Raw genomic sequence first — 18,587 nt, forward strand, 5'->3', positions numbered from 1 at the left:
TCTTGGTGGAGCAAAGCGCAGTGAGCAATAGCTTTAGGAAAAATGGGTGTTCCTCCTTCACTTGCGCCCCTGTCCCTGCACCACTAACCATCCCTCACCCTAGGGGAGGCCCTGAGGGCAGCACTGCTGACACTGTGCTCCCCTGCTCTGCAGACTTCTGCACTACTGGCCTTGTTGGCTTTTTAAAGGTATGCTTGCAGATGGAGATGTGCCTATTCAGGACAGTCCTGGAGAGACTGTGTATATAAAGTAAAAATATTTGCTCCAGTTTCTGTCAGGATCAGCCAGCTCCCGCAGGAGTCACACTCTCCTGAGCAACAAAATGGTAGAAAAGTATAGAGCTGCCCCACACCCAAGTATTAGGGGCAAAGGGACAGAGAGACCTGCCTCTTGCTTTTACAGAGCTCCCTCATTCCCTGGGGCAGGAGAATTTACTGGCCTACTCCATGAATTGGATTTTTGCAGTGTATTAAAAAAAAAAGGAAGGTAAATCCTTTCTCATATTGTTAACCAATTTGCTCAAGACAGACCATAGCAAGTCTGCAGTGAAGCTGGGATGGGTATCCAGGACTACTGGGTCTTCGTCCAGGCCATCATGGTCAAATCCATGATCACCCTTCCTCCTTGGGCCATGGAAAGTGATGTCCTTAGGGGGTGCAGACACCTGTGTGAGGAAATGAGAAGGGCTCTGGCTCTGTCAACATAACAAATTCTGGATCAAATTCTGGCATTGCCAGTTGCCAGCTCTGACTTCAGAATGAATTTACTGTCTCAGAGTCTTTGAGCCTTCAGCTATACAACAGAGTTCATACGACTTCCCTGGAAGGGTTAAATATGAGAAAATGTATAGAGAGAGTTAACACAACACCTGGCACATAGCAATTGCTCAATAAATGAAAGCTATTCTTATCTCACCCTTCAGGCCCTATGTCTTCCCAGCTGAGTATGGTGGGAAGGCCTCTTAACTTGAACTTGATTCCATCTATATGTAAAATAAGGGGTGTCTCTCCATTTAACAACAGGTAACAAGCCACAACTTAAGGCCGACTGTGGTTGACACTGGCACCCAGAATCCCTGCTGACAGGTCATCCAGCAGGTGTAGATACAACATAAAGGTGGTTAATGTGGCTGAGTAAATCCTTCCATGGCCTTTCTAATAAATTGTTTTTGATTCCCAGAATTTTGTCATTGAGCAAGAAAAATGCCAGGTGGTCTAGAGAAGGCGTGCCATCGGTGCATTTCTAAAATCGCCAGCAATGGTGAGTCACAGCGCTGAGCAGAGCTTTTGGAATATTAGGGACTCTGGGATCACGTGACTTGTCACAGCCCACAGTGGGCCATGTAGAGGTCTGTGCTTGGCTCAGGCTGGCCACAGCATGGCATAGGGGAGGACAGTGTCGGGCTCTCTGTTGAGGCTTCTACTTCTGCTCCTTGCATATTCATCTTTAGATTGTGTTTTCAGTATATGGAAAAATATTTGAGCAAATGGAGTCATGATCCAACCTCCTGCTGGGTGTGTCCGGAGGGGCTGGACCATGTTACAGAAGGCTCAGCGTATATCATAACATTTGGAAAATCTCAAAAGCAAATCCCAAACCTGGGAGCTCCTTGAGATGAAAGCATTTACCTCGTGGCAAATGAGGTACATGGTCTAACTTTCAGACAAATGAAATGTAAATAAAGGGAACCTGGTGGGAAGCCTTAATCAAGTAAGCATAGAGCAATGATTAAATAATATCGGGACAGTGGGATCAGTAGGTCTCAATAGGCAGTGCAGACTAAGGTGGAGGGCTCAGGAAAATAGATGCTGAGGAGGGGCACCATAGAATGCCCATGTGCTCCCACCCACTCCCACTTCCTCCCAGCACTTCTCATTCACTGCTGCATCCCCAGCACCTCCCTAGTGTCTGGCACACAGTAGGTCCACAAGAACTGCCCTCTAATGTCTAAGTGGTAAAAAATGAGCATCAACTCTTGGAGCTGAGCTTTTCTAGTGGGTGTGCCCAGCCCACCTCATCATCCTCAGACACAGCCTGACATTTCACTCCCTGGGCCAGTTTTGGGGTTGCCCCCTTTACCCCTAGAGCATACCTGGTGTGTGGGGCCACAGTGGGGCAGTGGCACTGGATCTCAGAGACTCTCATGCTCTGACAAGAAAGAAGTCATAACATGTAGGTGGCTGACTGGCCTGGCGGGGAGGAAACACCAGGCGCTCTGTGCACTGTTGCTCTACTCCCTCCCCACCCACCTCGCATGCACCGCCTACCTACTCATGTACAGGTGACACCAAATTGGCAAGAGAGGAGTGTTATCCTTGGGGCTTTCCAGAAAAAGAGCTATTTCCTGGCTGCACAGGAGGCCCCCTGGTCTACATCATCAAATTTTCAAAGGCCCTTGTATGGTGATAGGAAACTGTCCATCAGCCCTGCCCTAAATATGGTTTCCATGGGGCCTGAGCTTTTACCCTTCATTTTCCATCCCCAGCCTGGTCAGTGATGGGGCATCCTAGGTGCTTGCCCTGCCTCCAGTCCAGTGCCCTCAGCACGTCCTCCACGTGCAGCCAGGGCACTCCCTGCAGGCTCACTACTCCCATTCCTGAAGACATAATGGCAGTCAAATTCTTTGAAAGCCCCTTCATGAGCTAACTCCAGTTTATCTCTTTGTCATCTCTTTTTTCTGTTCTTCTCCTGGAAAATTCAGCCAGACAAAAACATTTTAGTTTCTCTCAAAACACCGGGTTCTCTGTCCCCTGGGCCTTCCAAAATGCATTTCTTTGAACTCTCACCCCTCCCAACTGTCCCTCAGGTAAAGACAGGAGCAGGCAATTGTCCTCAGTAGATACTAAATCTAAGAAGGTATTCTGAAGGCCAGTGGGATTTGCATTGTCTTAGACTCTTCCCAAAGACTCTTCCTACCCCTTGGTTGTAAGGAAGAGAAAAATGGTAATTAAGCTGGGGAAAAAAATGGAGAAAACTTTGAGTAAGGTTCAATATTAACATCACCAATGAGGGACAGAGCACCATCATCTATGAAAAAATCTGACGGAGAATGTGCAAACTTCATCTAAGCACAAAGGAAAATCCAACAAACCCAAAGGGAGGAGCATTGTATTAAAAAAGAACAGAGTGAAGAGTCTGTTTGGGCTGCTATTGCAAATTACTGTAGACTGGGTGGCTTTGAAACAACAAACCTTTATATCTCGCAATTGTGGAGGCTGGAACATCCCAGAGCAGGGTGCCAGTGTGGGGAGGGTCCTCTTACATCTTCCAGACCTCTGACTTCTCACATGGCAGAGAGTGGAGAGGAAGCCAGCTCTCCTGGGTGTTCCTGGCAGGGACACTAATCCCACACAGGAGGACTCCATCCTCACAGCCTACATAATCCTAATTACCTCCCTAACACCTCATCTGGAGTAGGGTTTCAACATGAATTTAGGAGGGACACAGGCAATCACTCCAACATTCTATGTAAAACAAAGAATGGCTTTGCAAGTGTTCTGGATTCAAGGGTTAAGGAAACGTGGCAACAAAACACAATACCAGACCCTACATTGGATCCAAGGACTTTATTAGTCAACCAAACTGGGATATGGATGGTAGATTAAAGCCTTATATCCATGCAAATGTAAGAAGTTGCCAACTTTCCAAGGTGATAGAAGAGAACAGTCCTAACCTTAGGGGATACAATGGGATTGTTTCCAACAAGAAAAGTTCAAAAACTTAGAACAAGAAGCATATAGATGGAACACTGAGTTGGCAGATATCCCAGTGCTTGCTCTGTGACTCTCTCTACTTTTCTGAATGTGTAAGAATTTTCATAATTAACATTCCTTTCAGACTGGAAAAAAGCCTCCCTAGTTTTGTCCCAAATTTCTTAAAATGTTCCACTAGATGCCTAGACACCACAGTCTTTTCCTTTAAAATGACTTTTCATTTTTCTTTTCTATGGTTTTCTACATTTTCCACATTTCTTATAAAATAGTATATACTTCTGTACTGAGAAGGAAAGTTGTATTTTAAGAATAATCTTCAGATATCCCCTAAGGCTGACGTGTGACTGGTTCCGAGCCATATGTGAAGTTAGCTAAGTGATAGGGGAGGAGTCGGTGCAGGCCTCAGAGGAGAGAGCTGTGTGCTGTCCATCTGTCCAGGGAACAGGGGAGTTTCTGCCATCCCCAGGTCCCCCCCAAGCCTCCTGGAAGAGCTTTTGGGAGCTCTCCTGGCCGCTGCCCAGCCCTGACCATCAGCCTCTCCATCCCCCTGTTCTTTTCATCACACTCACTGCTACAGTACATTTGCTCCCCCATGCCCTGACCCTGGCCTAGAGGATCACCTTAATAGCAGGAAGCAGTGGAGTCGTGATAAATGCCCGGGTGGTGTGTGCTCCAGCCTGCACATGGTAACTCAATGAAATGCGACAAGTGCGGTGAACCCAGGTCACTGGCGTCTGTCAGGGCATCCTGGAAAGCCTCCTTAGCTCCACATGGTGACAGCAGCCAAAAAAAAAAAAAAAAAAAAAAAAGGCCCAGCGAAGCCCAGGCTGGGGAGGAACACCGGCAGAGGGGTTCTCCGCTTGCCCTCCCCAGACTGAACCCAGAGAACTATGACTCAGATGTGAGCAGTCCCCCAGAAGTGGAGGGGGCCTCACACAGCTCACCACACTGAATACAGAGGAGGGTTTTATTTTACAATGCTGGCTATGAAGAATAGCACATTGTTTTCTTTCATTTTCAATGTACTTTAAAAACCTTTGATTTTCTGCCCTTCTAGATAAAATTAATCTGACTTCAAGTTCTTTCAAGAAAATCAGTCTTGGGTCTGGTGGGTCATAGAATAGTTTAGGCTGTGGGAGGTGGGGGATCATGTTTACCTGTTTGGGGACGGGGGATGGGATGCTTCTGCCCTCTGGGCCAGGTCATCGTGACCTCTGCCATCCTTTGTACAAACCTTTGGGAACTTCAAGAAAATGACTCCTGGCAGCTCAGGACACATAGCTCAGGAGCAGATTGTTCTTGTTGGACAAAAAGGGCAACTCTTCTTCCAGAAAAGAGGGGTTTCTGCCTTCACTCACCCCCTGAACCTCACCCAGTTCCCTTTGCTGCCTAAACCATAGGGTGGTACTCTCTGTCCTTGCCATGGGGCCAGCACGGGTGTCAATCCTGGGATATTGGGGTCATGATGAACCTGGGGGTTTGGTGTCTCCTCCCTTCCATGCAGCTATTCCATTCGATGCTGCAAGGAAGGGGGTCACAGACCACATGTTCCCCCCAAAAAACTCCATTCTCTATTATTGCCAGAGTCTTCCCCCTCCCTCCGTTGATCCTCCTCCATGGGGCATTTTCCTGAGTCTGTTTATCTTGTGACAGTCCTGTACTGCCCTGGGTGGATTCTGAGGAGCACAGTGTCACCATTGCTTCTCAGGGATCGGAGAAAGAGACCTAACAAGTGTCATTCAGGTACTTCTTGGTAACTCGCCCTGTTACATGGCAGTTGAAAGTCTCAAATCTTTGCAAAGTCAAGAATGTGGGAAATGGTGGTAGAAACTCCATGCTGGAGCTCTATACGCCCAGACTCACCTGCACGTTAAGTGTAGTAAAGTCTGAAGTAAACACAAGTCCTTTCCCCTCTGTTCCTCCTCTTTCCATTCCTCACATTTCTGTGAGGCTGTCGCCATTTTTGTTCCAAGCTGGAGTCATTTTATAGCCCTTTCTTTCCTTTAGTACCGTGTGGAACTGGTATCCAAGGCTGTGTCCATGCCTCGTGATCGATTATTCTGCTGGCTAAATTACAGACCAGCCCCTTGCTGGTGTCTCTACCAGTATATTGCCACTGGGCCCCATTTTTGTGCCAATGATTTAACTTTAAATATGTCACTTCCCAGCTCCAAATCCTACACCTCCCTTTATCATAGTAATAAAATCCAAATGCCCTGATGCAGAATGGTCTCGATTCTCAATATCTCTCATTTACCTATAATGGTTGGCCTGTGCTCAGCTCAAGTTGATGATTTCCTTCCCCCCCAAAGCACCCTGAGTCTTTCTTCCTGGGACTTCTTGTTTCCTTCTGGATTTTCCCTTTGACTGATAAGCCATCTCCTTAGAACTCAACCCACAATTCCAAACTTTCTCTGTCCATCAACACCCAGTGCTAATATCACCTTCTTCTGAAAGTGTCCCTTGATGTCCTCAGGCCCCTTTGTGTCCTAGGCCTCCTTAATGTTTCATGCCCTTCAGGGGGCCCCTTTCACACACTGATTTGTGTTGCCCCAGGGGTACACATCTCCCTGCTGAAGCTGTGAGTTCTTTTTTGGTGAGGCTCATCATGACTATTCTGTATCTCCCCAAATCCTTGTTGAATACAAGAATAAATGGATGACTATCTATAAGGAAGAAGGTTAGGTGCTAAACCAACACAACCTCACACAAACTGTATTGTCTGTCACCTCTGGGTATGGGTGGGTGGCTGTGGGATAGCCCGGGTATGGGGCTGGGGTGGGGGGCGCTGATAGAGAGTGGAGAGGAGGGCCAGGGGAACGCTGGCTGAGAGAATCACTGCATGTACCAGGAGAGGGCAGAAGCGGCCTGGATGGCTGTGGTTTGGGTGCTGCTCCACACACCGGGAAGTGGAGAGCGCAGGTTGGAAAGAAGAGGAGTGTGGTTTGAGCCTCTGCACCCTTTGCCAGATGCCTCCTGGATTTTTGGTAGCTTGGTGGAACCCCTGAAAGGTGGTATCTCTGGATCTTGGTCTGTTTCCCCACTAAGCTACTTAACATTTAGCAAAAGATCAGGGGATATACTTGCTACTCAGAGGAAGTAGGTTTTGGAGATCCTGGGGAGCAGACTAAGCTGATCGCTACTCACTTTCCCCTCCTAGATTACCCTTTTAAAAAATATCTTGCAACCTGTTTGGACTGGTAACTGGCTGCTAGTAAGTCTTTAACCAGCGATGGTGAAGAAATCATAGTTAAACCCATTGTGAGCAGAATTTGAGCTGGCGTCCTGAGGGGAACCCCGGCAGGGGGCCCTTTATTTCCGCAAACTGCAGTAAGTCAGAAACCAGTTTATCAGAATTTTTGGAATAAAGTCTGATCTGGCTCCAACCCCTTGATTCTAATACCCTCCCAGCATTGCTCTAATTCTGAATTATTTTCTCCTTTGGGACCCTCAGTTGATTTAGCTCTGTAGCTAACTGACATTATAGTTAGAAACTCATTTTATGAGGACCTAGAATGCAGTACCCTGAGTCACCTTGGAACGGCCTTAATAAACTCAGAGGCATAGCAGGGGCTGTTTGCTGTGGTCCCTGCTGTCAGGCCACTGTCCTGCTTCAGTGAGGGCCACCGGGAAACTCAGCCTCTGTTTCACAGAGCTCCATGAGCCAGGACTGCTGCCAGGCTTCTCATCCCTGACTGTGGTCTGGGGGTTCCTAGTAGGTCCTAGGGATAAAGAAACCCCAGTGGTATTAACTGCTAACTACCTCTATCCCAGCAAGATCCCACAGCATCTGCCCAGCCCCAGCTCCTCACACTTTCTGTACAAACAGACTCTCAGGAATGCCTGGCAGAAGCATCTCCAGCCCTGCTTACAAAAAAGATGGTGTGTGGATCACCAATTCACAATTGCCAGCGGAACGGCTTTAAATGCAGATTCCCAGGCCCTGTTCGTAGAGACTCTGCTTTTGTGAGCGTAGAGAGGCCACTGAGAGTCTGTGACAAGAGCTCTGAGATGGAGAGGGCAGAAGTGAGCCTTCTCAGGCCTGGCTGGCAGTGACTTTAGTGAAACTGGGTCTCAGCCTGTGGCCCCCCCCAGGGCCTGTCAAGTTTAGAACAAGGCCATTTCAGCTCTTTCAAAGTTCATGGAGCCACAGAGCTCTCTCACTTGTTTTATTTCTCCTTTTGCTCCCTAGGACGGGTCTGAAGTGAAGGGGAAGCCACTCTGTACCATGAAGGGAGAAAGACAGCAACGATAATGGCTCACATTATCAAGTGTTTATCATGTAGCAGACCCTGTGCTGAGTGCCTTGCATGGGTTATGATATGTGATCATTTTCGCAGTCTGTTAGAAACGTCTAATAATTATGCTCATGTATTAAATGAGGGCATTTAAAGTGTAGGGGTTAAGAGGCCTGTGTTGGCACCACAGGCTATTGGGGTGGGACATGAAGCCGGCGACCCAGCTCCAGGGTGTCACTGTGTCCTCAGGGTGGTCATTAGGAATGTTCTGGACCAGGCCTTCTCAGTTAGCCTTGCTCCACGCCAGGAAGCCTCTGTACAGGGCCTCCTAGGGGCTGCTCCTGTCTCTGTGTCACTGAACACCTGGATTGCACATGAGGCAGGTGGCACCATCTGTCACAGGTTCCCCCCACAGTGAAGGGTTTTCCAGGATGCTGATCACTTTGTCATCCTGGTAACAAGCTCGAGGCTAGAAATCAAGATGGGATTCATTAGCTTCTTGCCGTTCTATTATTTGCCAGCAAGAAATTTCTTCCTTGCCCCCCACTTGAAACTGGAAATTAAAACAGATGTGACTAGATCGACTGAAACTCTCTTTAATTGTCACTGTCAGCAGTGCTGAGTCACTGCCATCAACAAGCCTGACTATATAACGTGCAGGCTCCAATTGCAAAATGACAATGTCATACCTTGTTCAAAAAGCAAGAAAAATGCTGTTGAAGGTACTGGAAATAATATCAAATGTTTTCCTTTCTTCTGCAGTTTCTTTTGATTTGTCATAGTTTTATTTATTTGTTGTTTTTAAGTAAAGAAAATGTGTTTTAAGAAAAAATGAAAAACATTAATAAACTTTTCAATTATTGGCATAAAGTTTGCCATTCATCCTAAATCTGTGTAATTTCGAATGTAGTTCTTAGAACATTTAACTTAGGTATGCAGTCGCTGAAACTGCACCATTTGTAACAATTTCATAGCTCTTGCACACACAGAATTTTGTTTTTGCCAGAACAGTGGAAAAAATGTACGAAAGCACGACTGCTTTTACTTCATTTTTTGACAGAGTGTGCTTTCTACCACACCCCTACCTCCTGCTTACTGCGGAATGAGGCTGTCTTGGAAGGAGCAGCACTGGCGGTTGCCCTGTCTCTCCCTTCCCTTCTAGGCTTTGGGGGTTGGGTAGCTGCTAATAGAGGGAAGTTCTCTGTAAGAAAGGATGTGTCCGCATCTGAAGCAAGTTCTGGATCAAATGGAAAATGTAGCCTCTCAGGGTTGTTGGGGCCCCAGCTTGTTCAGTTGAAGGCGTGACACTTACCAGGCATTCATTCTGAGTCTTGCTCAACTTCCACACCTCATCTCAAATTCCCACCAGAATTTGAAAATGCAGCACCAAGGAGCAGCAGACATGCACTGCCCCTATCTTCTCACACTCTTACTCTTTTAACCCATCGAACTTCACTTACAAAATACAAGCTCAAAGATAATTCATTAAGAATTTCAAGATGACAAGGGAAGAGCATTAGACTAAATGCCAGACCCTCCTAAGCATGGGCCCTGTGCCTGCACAGCTTGCAGACCCATGAAGCTGGCCTGATGATTAGTATTCTAGCTAATTCAGAGAAGGGTGGTTTGAGGGGAGGTATGAAAATTGGGGCAAATCACTCTGTATGCCTACTCTTCTTTTTTTCCCAAGATTTATTTTTATTTATTTATACATACAAGAACTGAGGTGTAGGCAGTGAGAGGATTCACCAGAGACAGAGTGGGGAGCTGAACAGGCAGATCTACTGAAAGACACTGCTGAGGGGAGCAGCAGGCGAGATAGGAGAGGTCTGCTGTGCCATGTGGGTCAGCTCCCTGGCCAGGATCGAACTCATGCTGCAGTGGCTGGTGATAGCTTGATAGCGCTGTGTCTTCAATCCCTGCACCACCAGGGAGGCCCTGCCTACTCTTCTTGATATTTCCTGGAGGTGAAGGTCAAGATTGGTGTGAAGGACCATTTAAGGGGAGGGGCAGTGCCCTGCCTGTCTGATTCTGCTTGGACAAGTGTGTCAGAGCTTCCAAGCAGTGCTATGAATGCAGGGCTCTTGCTGCAGACATTTGCCGCCTCCTCTGGAGTTGACTGAGATTCACAAGTACATCTGAAATCTTTAACAATCCAAAATTGGAATTGACCTTGTAGATTAAACTAATAACAGTGGGTTAAAGAGGATTGCTGGTTCATGTCAATGGAAAGTCCAGAAGTCCTTTAACTTTGTAGATGGTGTGATTCGATAGGTAACACACACCACTGAGGACTTAGTTTCTTTTAGCTCTCCTCCTTGTGTCAGCCTCGTTCCCTTTCCTGGTGGCAGGATGGCAGACAAGATTCCTCAGAAGAACTTGATCCTCTGCCAGTATCCCGGGAGGGAGAGAAGACTTGGTTCTGGAAATTCTGTCAGAAGAATGAGAAAGCTTTTTCCCCATACATTCAGTAACTCTGACCTCGAGAACTTGGTCCAAAATGAGTTTTGAGCCCATTCCAACTAATAGTCTATACAGTGAGATGACTCTGGTGATTGCTTTAGGGCTAACGCTCATGCCCTTCTCCGTGAGGATTCAGCTTGTACCAGAATACACAAACTAGATTGGAGACTAAGAACCTGGGGAGGGGCCTCCCTGGTGGCGCAAAGGGTTAAGACGCAACCTATGAAGCTATCTGCAGCCACTGCAGCACAAGTTCGATCCCCCAGCCGTCCAGGGAGCAACCCACATGGCGCAGCAGACCTCTCCTGCCTTGCCCGCTGCTCCCCTCAGCAGTGTATTTCAGTCAATCTGCCTGTTCTGCTCCCCACTCTGTCTCTGGTGAATCCTCTCACCCTCCACACCTCTGGCCTGTACCCCTGTTCTTGTATGCATAAATAAATCTTTAAAAACAAAGACTCTGGGGAGACCAGAACAAAATTGAGGTGATTACTGAGTGAAAAAGGAGTGGATTCTGGGGAGGCTCCCACAATGTCCACCTCAGGCACCCCATCTTTGCTGTCATGGCATCAGGACCACGTAGAACGCATGAGTGGGTGAGGCCATCTAAATTTTAGAAGTGGAAACTGGAATGTAAACCAACACCAAAGACATTCAAATTAATAATTTTTTAAAAATCTGGCAAAGCAGAACTTATATCTGCAGACCATTTAACAAATAAGAAAACCAAGGTCAACAAGGGGAAGTGACTGCCTAATCATAATAGTTGCCATACACTGAACCTGTGTGTGCTTCTGCTAACAATTTTACAGAAGAGGGAAACGAACCTTTAGGAAGTCAACTAATTTGCCTGAAGTCATGAGTGACAGAGTCCGGATGGTCACCCAGGCCTGTCTCACTCCCATGCCTCTGCCCTCCCCTACTGCCAGAGGAGAGAATTGAATATGTGAACAGGAAGAAAAACCCCAAGACAGTTCAGAATGCTATTCCACTGTGTCATGAGAGGTTTCAGATAGATGGATGGATGGGTGGATGGAATGATGGGTGGATGGATAAGATAATTACCTAGCTAGCTAGCTACATCCATACACTATGAGATAAATAACAAAATAGATAGAAGAGAATTCATGAAACAAATTCTTTGAGTGATAAAGTAAGTTGCCAGTGAATCTCAGGCAGGGAAGGGAAGAACAATCTCTAGAGGAGACAGACTCCAGGAAGCACAGGGTCGATAACCCATGGTTCAGTTAATGCCAATAGTTTCAGGAACCTGGTCCTGGCAGAACAGTGTTTTTTAAACTCCTTTTCTACAAGCTGTCAGACTTTGGGGAGGTTGTACAGGAAATCCGAGTCTTAGAATTGGCAGCGTGATCATAGGAGACGGTCAGCTCCCTCAGAGATGCAAGTCTTGGCTTATGCCCCTTCCTCTTGAGTAGAAGCCCCGGGCAGATGGTGACCTCCTCCTGTCACCTGCTGACTTAAGAGAAGGTTAGGTGTCATGGAATGCATGAGTAAATAGCAGCCAAAATGAAAGGGTCTACTTGTCCCTAACTGGTGCTCGTCCCTTCTGTCTTTGCAGCCTGCTTCATCTTGGTGCTCTTTGCTTTCCTCGTGTTGCCTCTGTCCATGGCTTTCACAGGTGAGCTGGCTTCTGAATTGCTGGATGCCACAGGTCAGCCACGGTAGACATAGAATATGACATCTTTAAACACAAAATGCTTGCTAAGGAAGAGCTGACCCACACCAGTCATTTCCGAACATGTATCCATTGTAACAGAATTACTAGGTGAATATCTTTTTTAAGACAGGGTCCTGGGCCCTGCCTGGGAGATATTGATGTAGTATGTCTAGGGTAGGAACAGATGTCAGCAGATGATGTTAGTGTCTCAGCCCTGGCTGGGACTCCTTTCCCAAGGTCCCTTCTCAGATCTTCTCAGATCCTTTCTTAGCAGCTGTTTTTATTCATTATGTCCCCACATGGAAACCCATCAGGAGCAATATGGAAACTGTAACTTGCGCTATGGAACTGGGGGGGATCTATGCATTTTTTTTCTGAATGAATGATTATTTCCATCAGTCACATATATTAAACAGTGTCAACTATCCAGATTTGTGAATTATGGGGGGAATCCAGGGGCTGGGCACCTCCTTGAGTAGCCAAAAATCATGGTCACTGAAATTAAACTCATGTCATTAAATGTTTTGTGCACAAAAGCGAGTTACCCCTATTTACACAGAGGCCTAGCAAGCTTGGTGTTCCAGGTCCCAAGTTCAAAGCATATTAGAGCAGGAATTAAGCAGAGATGTTGCAAAAACAAAACAAAACTCTGCACCTTCACTGCTTAATGGGTACCGGATCTCTTTTGGATGATGAAAATATTTTGGAACTAGATCAAAATGATACTCACACAACATTGTGAATACATTAAATGCCACTGGATTGTTCATTTTAAAATGGTTAGTTTCATATTATGTGAATTTCACCTTAATAAAAAAACAACAATACTAAGAAACAAAAATGAATACAAAAATGGTACTTTCAGATTTATAGCAAGTGCAAGTCGACAGCTTGTCAGGAAATACACTGACAAAATAAGGTTTGAACGTTTGCAGAGAACTAAAATAGCCAAGTAGCCTGGAGCCATTTAGTGTAATGGCAAACAATTCAACCACTTTAATAGGCCCTGAAGCTATCATTATTACAGTACAATTCAAAAATTAGCATTTCCTGTATGATTGTGCTATCTCAAGAAGAATTTATAAGATGTTAGGTACACCATGCTTAGGAAGTCGGAAAAACCCTTAAGACAATGTTCTAGGCGTTTAGTAAAAGATTTTTATAGATTAATAGGTAGGTAGGTAGTTAGGTAGAAGTAGGTAGGTAGGTAGGTAGGTAGGTAGGTAGGTAGGTAGGCAGATAGATAGATAGATAGATAGATAGATAGATAGATAGATAGATAGATAGACAGACAGGCAGATAGATAGCTTTTGCAGCTTGTGGTTAAATGGAAAATGAAGTTAACTGGAACAGCTCATTCACTAACAAGGCTACATAAATGAGACAAGAGTCCACAGGCCAATTCCCATAGATGTTCTATTAGATTCACTACATCCACTTTGGAAGGGGGGTATTGAGTAAGTAACTGCTTAATAATTGTAGAGTGTCTGGTTCTGGTGATGACGAAGCTTTGGAAATAGAGAGTGGTAGTGGTTGCACAAGATGGTGAATAGTGTCACTGTCTTGTAAAGATGGTTATGATGGTAAAATATTTTGTTACATATGCATTTTATCACAATACAACATGTAAAAATAATTTATAAAAAAACAAAATATTGGCCAAAAAATGTTCAAAGGGTAATTGTGATATGGTGGATCAGACAGAAAATCTAGAGGTAAGGTAGGTCCTAAGCAAGACATGAAGAACACAAGGGAAAGACAATTTTATTAAATTTATTAGGATCCTCTTAAGCCATCTGTGCCCTGATTGACTCTCCTGTGAGCAGCAGCTGTTTTTATTCATTAGGAATGAGCAGATATATAAGTCATTACTCAATGTTCATCTCACAGTGGGTTTTGAATTGAAAGGCAGTTTATATTCGCCATCTTTGGCATCAAGTATTTAAAGGTCTTTGCGTGAAAAGGTTGTGTTGAGACTTGGAAAGTATTTCCATCTAATAAGAGACTCAGCTAAACATCAGAGATAAGGAGAAAGGCAAGTCTCCACAGGCAGATGATTGGATCAGCCTATTAATTTGACTTGACTCTTTTAGGCATCCCGAATTTATGGATCATTGTATACCTAGAAATTTTTTATTAATTTCAGCAAAATATAGTATAGTCATAGGAAAAGGGGTTATTCCTTTTGCTTGAGACTTTTATGGGAAACAAAATATCAAATCAAAATTTGACCCTTGACAAGAAATAAGAAAGTAAACAGTCACTAAGTCAGAGTAACAAATGAAGTCGGGAGGCCATTGAGAATTCAGCCTCAAGCATGTCCAGACATATCCAGTCCACCTCGGGCAGGGACCAAGCTAAGCCAGTCCGCCACTTCCTGGGTCAGCATCTAGTAAGGAAGGCAGATGGACCATTCAGAAACCTCCTTCTAAGGCTGCCCAGAGGCTGGTACCTATCTTTGCTTGACAAACACCCACATCTATACCCATCACAATGCCTGACCAACTTTGCACCTAACTATCTATTACTATTTTACAAGTTTTTGCCTGATTTACATAGTGAATAGCACCCTCTCCTTTGTAATTTTAGCCCCTGTAAGCCTCTTCTGAACCCCAGAACAGGATTCCAGGATGTCTTGAATTGATATCTCCTGGGCTGCAGAAAAAACAAACCCCCAAATAAACACATGTTTTTGCTTCAACCAGATCTTACAGAATCTGGGTTAACATGCTTAAAATATTATTTAGGGCCTCCCCAGTGGCGCAGCGGTTGAGCGCTGGGTTGCGAAGCTGCCCGCAGCCTCTGCAGCGGTTCGATCCCCGGCTGCTCCCCGGCCACCGGAGGGTCCCACATGGTGCGCAGACCTCTCCTGCTGCCCGCTGCTCCCCTCAGCAGTGTACTTCGGTCCTTCTGCCTGCTCTGCTCCCCGCTCTGGCTCTGGTGAATTCTCTCACCCTCCCGCGCTTCTGACTGTACCCAGTGCTTGTATAAATAACAAATAAAATAAATCTTTAAAAAAAATTATTTAAACAGAAGACTTTGGTTCTCCCACGGCCATCCGAGATCTTGGGCTCTGTTAACAAATGTGGTGGTCAGGGTAACTTAACTATGCACCTGTAACAAGTGAATACTGGGATCTCACTGGCTTGATATTATAAAAGTTTATTTCTTGCTTGTGAAAATTCCATGTGGATCAGGAGCTCCGGGGGATCCTCAGGGAATGTGATGACTTAACACACCAAGTTGCTTCAATCCTGAAAGCTCGCCATCTCCATCCAAGGTCTCCAGATGGTCAAAGAAAGGCAAGAAAATGAAGGATCATGTGTTCATTTTTAAATGGTTTGGGTCCCGAAGTGTCCCACTGCCATTGGCTAGAATTAGTCACAAGGGACAGGGGTACCCACTAGGGGGCTGATAAATGAGAGGGGCACGCTCTGAGCAGCCACCTTATGCGCGGAACCCATCTCAAGCCTGCACATTTGAGCCAGGTGGCGTATTTCTTCCTTATATTTTAAATAACACATACAACTCACCATTGATTAGTAACAGCCTTAAAAAACATACACTTGAGGAAAGCAGAGAAAATATTGGTTTAAGAGAAAAATGATCCTTAAGAAAGGGTATGGGGGCCTCCCCGGTGGCACAGCGGTTGAGCGCTGGGTTGCGAAGCTGCCCGCGGCCTCAGCGGCGCCGGTTCGATCCCCGGCTGCTCCCCGGCCACCAGAGGAGGGTCCCACATGGTGCGCAGACCTCTCCTGCCGCCCGCTGCTCCCCTCAGCAGTGTACTTTGGTCCTTCTGCCTGCTCTGCTCCCCGCTCTGGCTCTGGTGAATTCTCACCCTCCCGCGCTTCTGACTGTACCCAGTGCTTGTATAAACAAAACAAACAAACAAATAAATAAATAAAACATGCCTCTATTAAAAAAAAAAAAATTAAAAAAAAAAAAAAAGAAAGGGTATGGGTCTGGGGTGATTTAATTAGTAGTTTTTCCAATCTAGTGGCTAAGGAGATGGTAGTGAACACGCGTTACCCAGCATGGGGTTGGGTAAATGAACCAATCAACGGTGACAACGTGGTACTTACAACTAATCTAACTGATGATTGTGTGCTGGAGGGAATGGAGGAAGAAGAGATCTCTTGCAGGCTTCTCCTTGCCACCTGGGCTCTGGAAGCAGACAAAATGTGAGCCTCAGTTTACACAGTGGAAGTGTTAGTTCCTTCGTGAGGCAGAGCACGCCTTTTATCAGGCGAAGCAGCAATGTCTGGTCCCTGCTCTGTCTGAAGTCTGGGGAAACAGCTGTCCAGCCCACCGAGCATCCTGCAGGTGCAGTGACTGGGAACACCAAGCATCTCCCCAGGCAGGGGATCAAGTTGGTTGTGCGATTGACATTTGGCTTTTGTAGATGTTTACCTCATTGTCATACCCCAGTGTTTTGCCTGGGTTAAGCACAGTTAAGCCTGGGACTCTTGAATGCATTTCTCTCAATCCTGTTCTGCTCTCTCCCTTTGCAGGGATGAAGTTTTTGGAGGACTGCCCCATCCAGCCCCTCATTCCTCTGTATTTGCTAGTGGGTGGGATCATTGGGGCCTTGAAGGTAAAGCATTTTTATTTGTTGTTTTTAGTTCTTGCAAAAATTTAACTTTGTAAGCATTCTTTCATTGTTGGTTATCCCAGGGAAGCCAGAATTACTGTCTGTAAATGTAGGGCTGTTGAAGCTACAGGGAGAGCTGGATCCTGAGGCCTGTTGTAGAGACACAGTTTTCCAGATGCCCATTCACCCAGGACTCTGCATCTTTGCAATAGCTTTCCTTCTGCTGCCCCGAGTTCAACCAGCTAAATTGTGACTTTGGTCCAACAATACTTGGCGTAGAGTCACACCACTGGATTCAGCCAGTGTATTTGTCCTTCTCTGTCTTTCTTTCTTTCTTTTTTTAGGTTTCCTATGTAGAGCAGTAGGGTTGCATTTGACTAAATGTATTTGACTCTTGTGGTTCTTATTTCTATGCAGCTCCTAATTATTCGTTGATGAGCATTGAATTTGTTGGCTGCAGTCATCATACGTTAAACTCTGAAGTAGAGCTAGGCGTGTTTCTCTGTGCTTCTTGAGCTTATGTCTGTATAAGGAGCTGATTTGTCTGTGGGTAGTTCTGACATTTGTCCAAACAGGGAAGGTGAAAGGAAAAGAAATATTGAGAGTCCTCCATAGCTTGCAATTACGTTTCCAAGATCCCCGGTCCACAGAAGTGTCACACCTACCAAAAGTGCCTTAGGTCTAACTCTATGATCACTGGTCATTCTCCACCAACTGAGCCTCCCTCAGATTTTCCTACATAAAAGCTAGAAAATGCAGCATTCATTTTCCCAAAATAGTTTCATAAAAACAAAACAACAGCACATGAGAAAACAGAATCGAGTGCCATATATACTGTTTGTTTTCTTTGCACCCCCTGTATGATAGCTTTGCCAGCTTCCTTCTGGCTCCTGGGGCCTTTGGGAGAGGGTGGCCATTGTCACCAACCATGACAGTGACCCAAGACGAAGGAATGCCATCTGGGTTGCTGTTGTCATATGCAGTCAGTAGCCATAGCTCAGTTCTGTCTTGGGAAACATGTCTGTTTTGTGTCTGAGGTTTGCTCACTAGTAAATGTCCTCATCTCCCAACAGCAGCATGTGGGCCAAGTTCTGGAATGTACATGCGCACGGGATCCTCCCCGTAACAACGTCCCTGTGGCATTAGGCTGGGACTCCTTGGAGCACCAAGGAGCTCTGGGCTCCCTGTCCCCGGAGTGTTAGGGGAAGGCTCTGATGGATTGAGTGCCATAGAGATGCTCAAAACATGGGCAGGATTTTCGGCAGTAATTACCTCTGCCTGCCCACGCTCACCCACTACCTCATCTTCAGCCTGCCAGTGGAACTTTCCTTCAGAGATGTTATCCTCCATGGGGTCTGCTCCTCTTAATAACAGCAAACTTTTTCTTTATGAAAGCCAGCCCAGAACCCACAGGTAATTTATTTTAATGAACAAACAAGGGCCCTAATAAACAGCATTGATTTTTTTCCCCCTGGCAATTTAAAACTGCTTGAAGCCAAATTAAATTTTTGTGTTCATCAGAGGGAGGCAATATGCAGCAAGTCTATAACCATTAAAACAACAGCAAACAGGTTTCTCGGGTCCCCAGATAGTGACATCTCTCACTCAAGTCAATACTTCATCATTAAGCCCTCAGTACTCAGCCAGGAGATGCCCACACCTTTTCTGAAATGATCAGGTAGCACCCCAGTACTGCGTTTTATTGAAGAGAAAGCTGAGAAGTGAGTTGCTATTTCCCTGAGTTATCAAAAAACATGACAGTCATGACCTGTTAGAAGATCATGAAATAAATTTAGAAGGTTGTGACCACTTCAAATAAAAGGAATAGGAAATATTATTGTGGCTTCTGGTAAGCTCTGTGTGACACATGCGTGTGTTTGGGTGTGTTGACCATGTGATTTATCATT

At 45.7% G+C, this 18,587-nt stretch overlaps 1 protein-coding gene across 1 annotated transcript in view; it reads left to right on the forward strand.

Moving 5' to 3' along the window:
• TMEM272 (transmembrane protein 272) overlaps window positions 1–18,587 on the forward strand; it is a 42,598-nt gene that overhangs the window by 19,369 nt on the left and 4,642 nt on the right. The window contains exons 4-6 of the mRNA XM_037527258.2: window positions 1,180–1,260; window positions 11,991–12,050; window positions 16,601–16,683. Of these exons, the coding sequence (XP_037383155.1) occupies window positions 1,203–1,260; window positions 11,991–12,050; window positions 16,601–16,683 (201 nt within the window). The 5' untranslated portion in view covers window positions 1,180–1,202. The remainder of the gene's footprint in view (window positions 1–1,179; window positions 1,261–11,990; window positions 12,051–16,600; window positions 16,684–18,587) is intronic.

The sequence above is a fragment of the Talpa occidentalis genome, unplaced genomic scaffold (genome assembly GCF_014898055.3).
Source record: "Talpa occidentalis isolate TD23 unplaced genomic scaffold, MPIMG_talOcc4v2.1 talOcc4.5, whole genome shotgun sequence".
In the NCBI taxonomy this organism is placed as follows: Eukaryota; Metazoa; Chordata; class Mammalia; order Eulipotyphla; family Talpidae; genus Talpa; species Talpa occidentalis.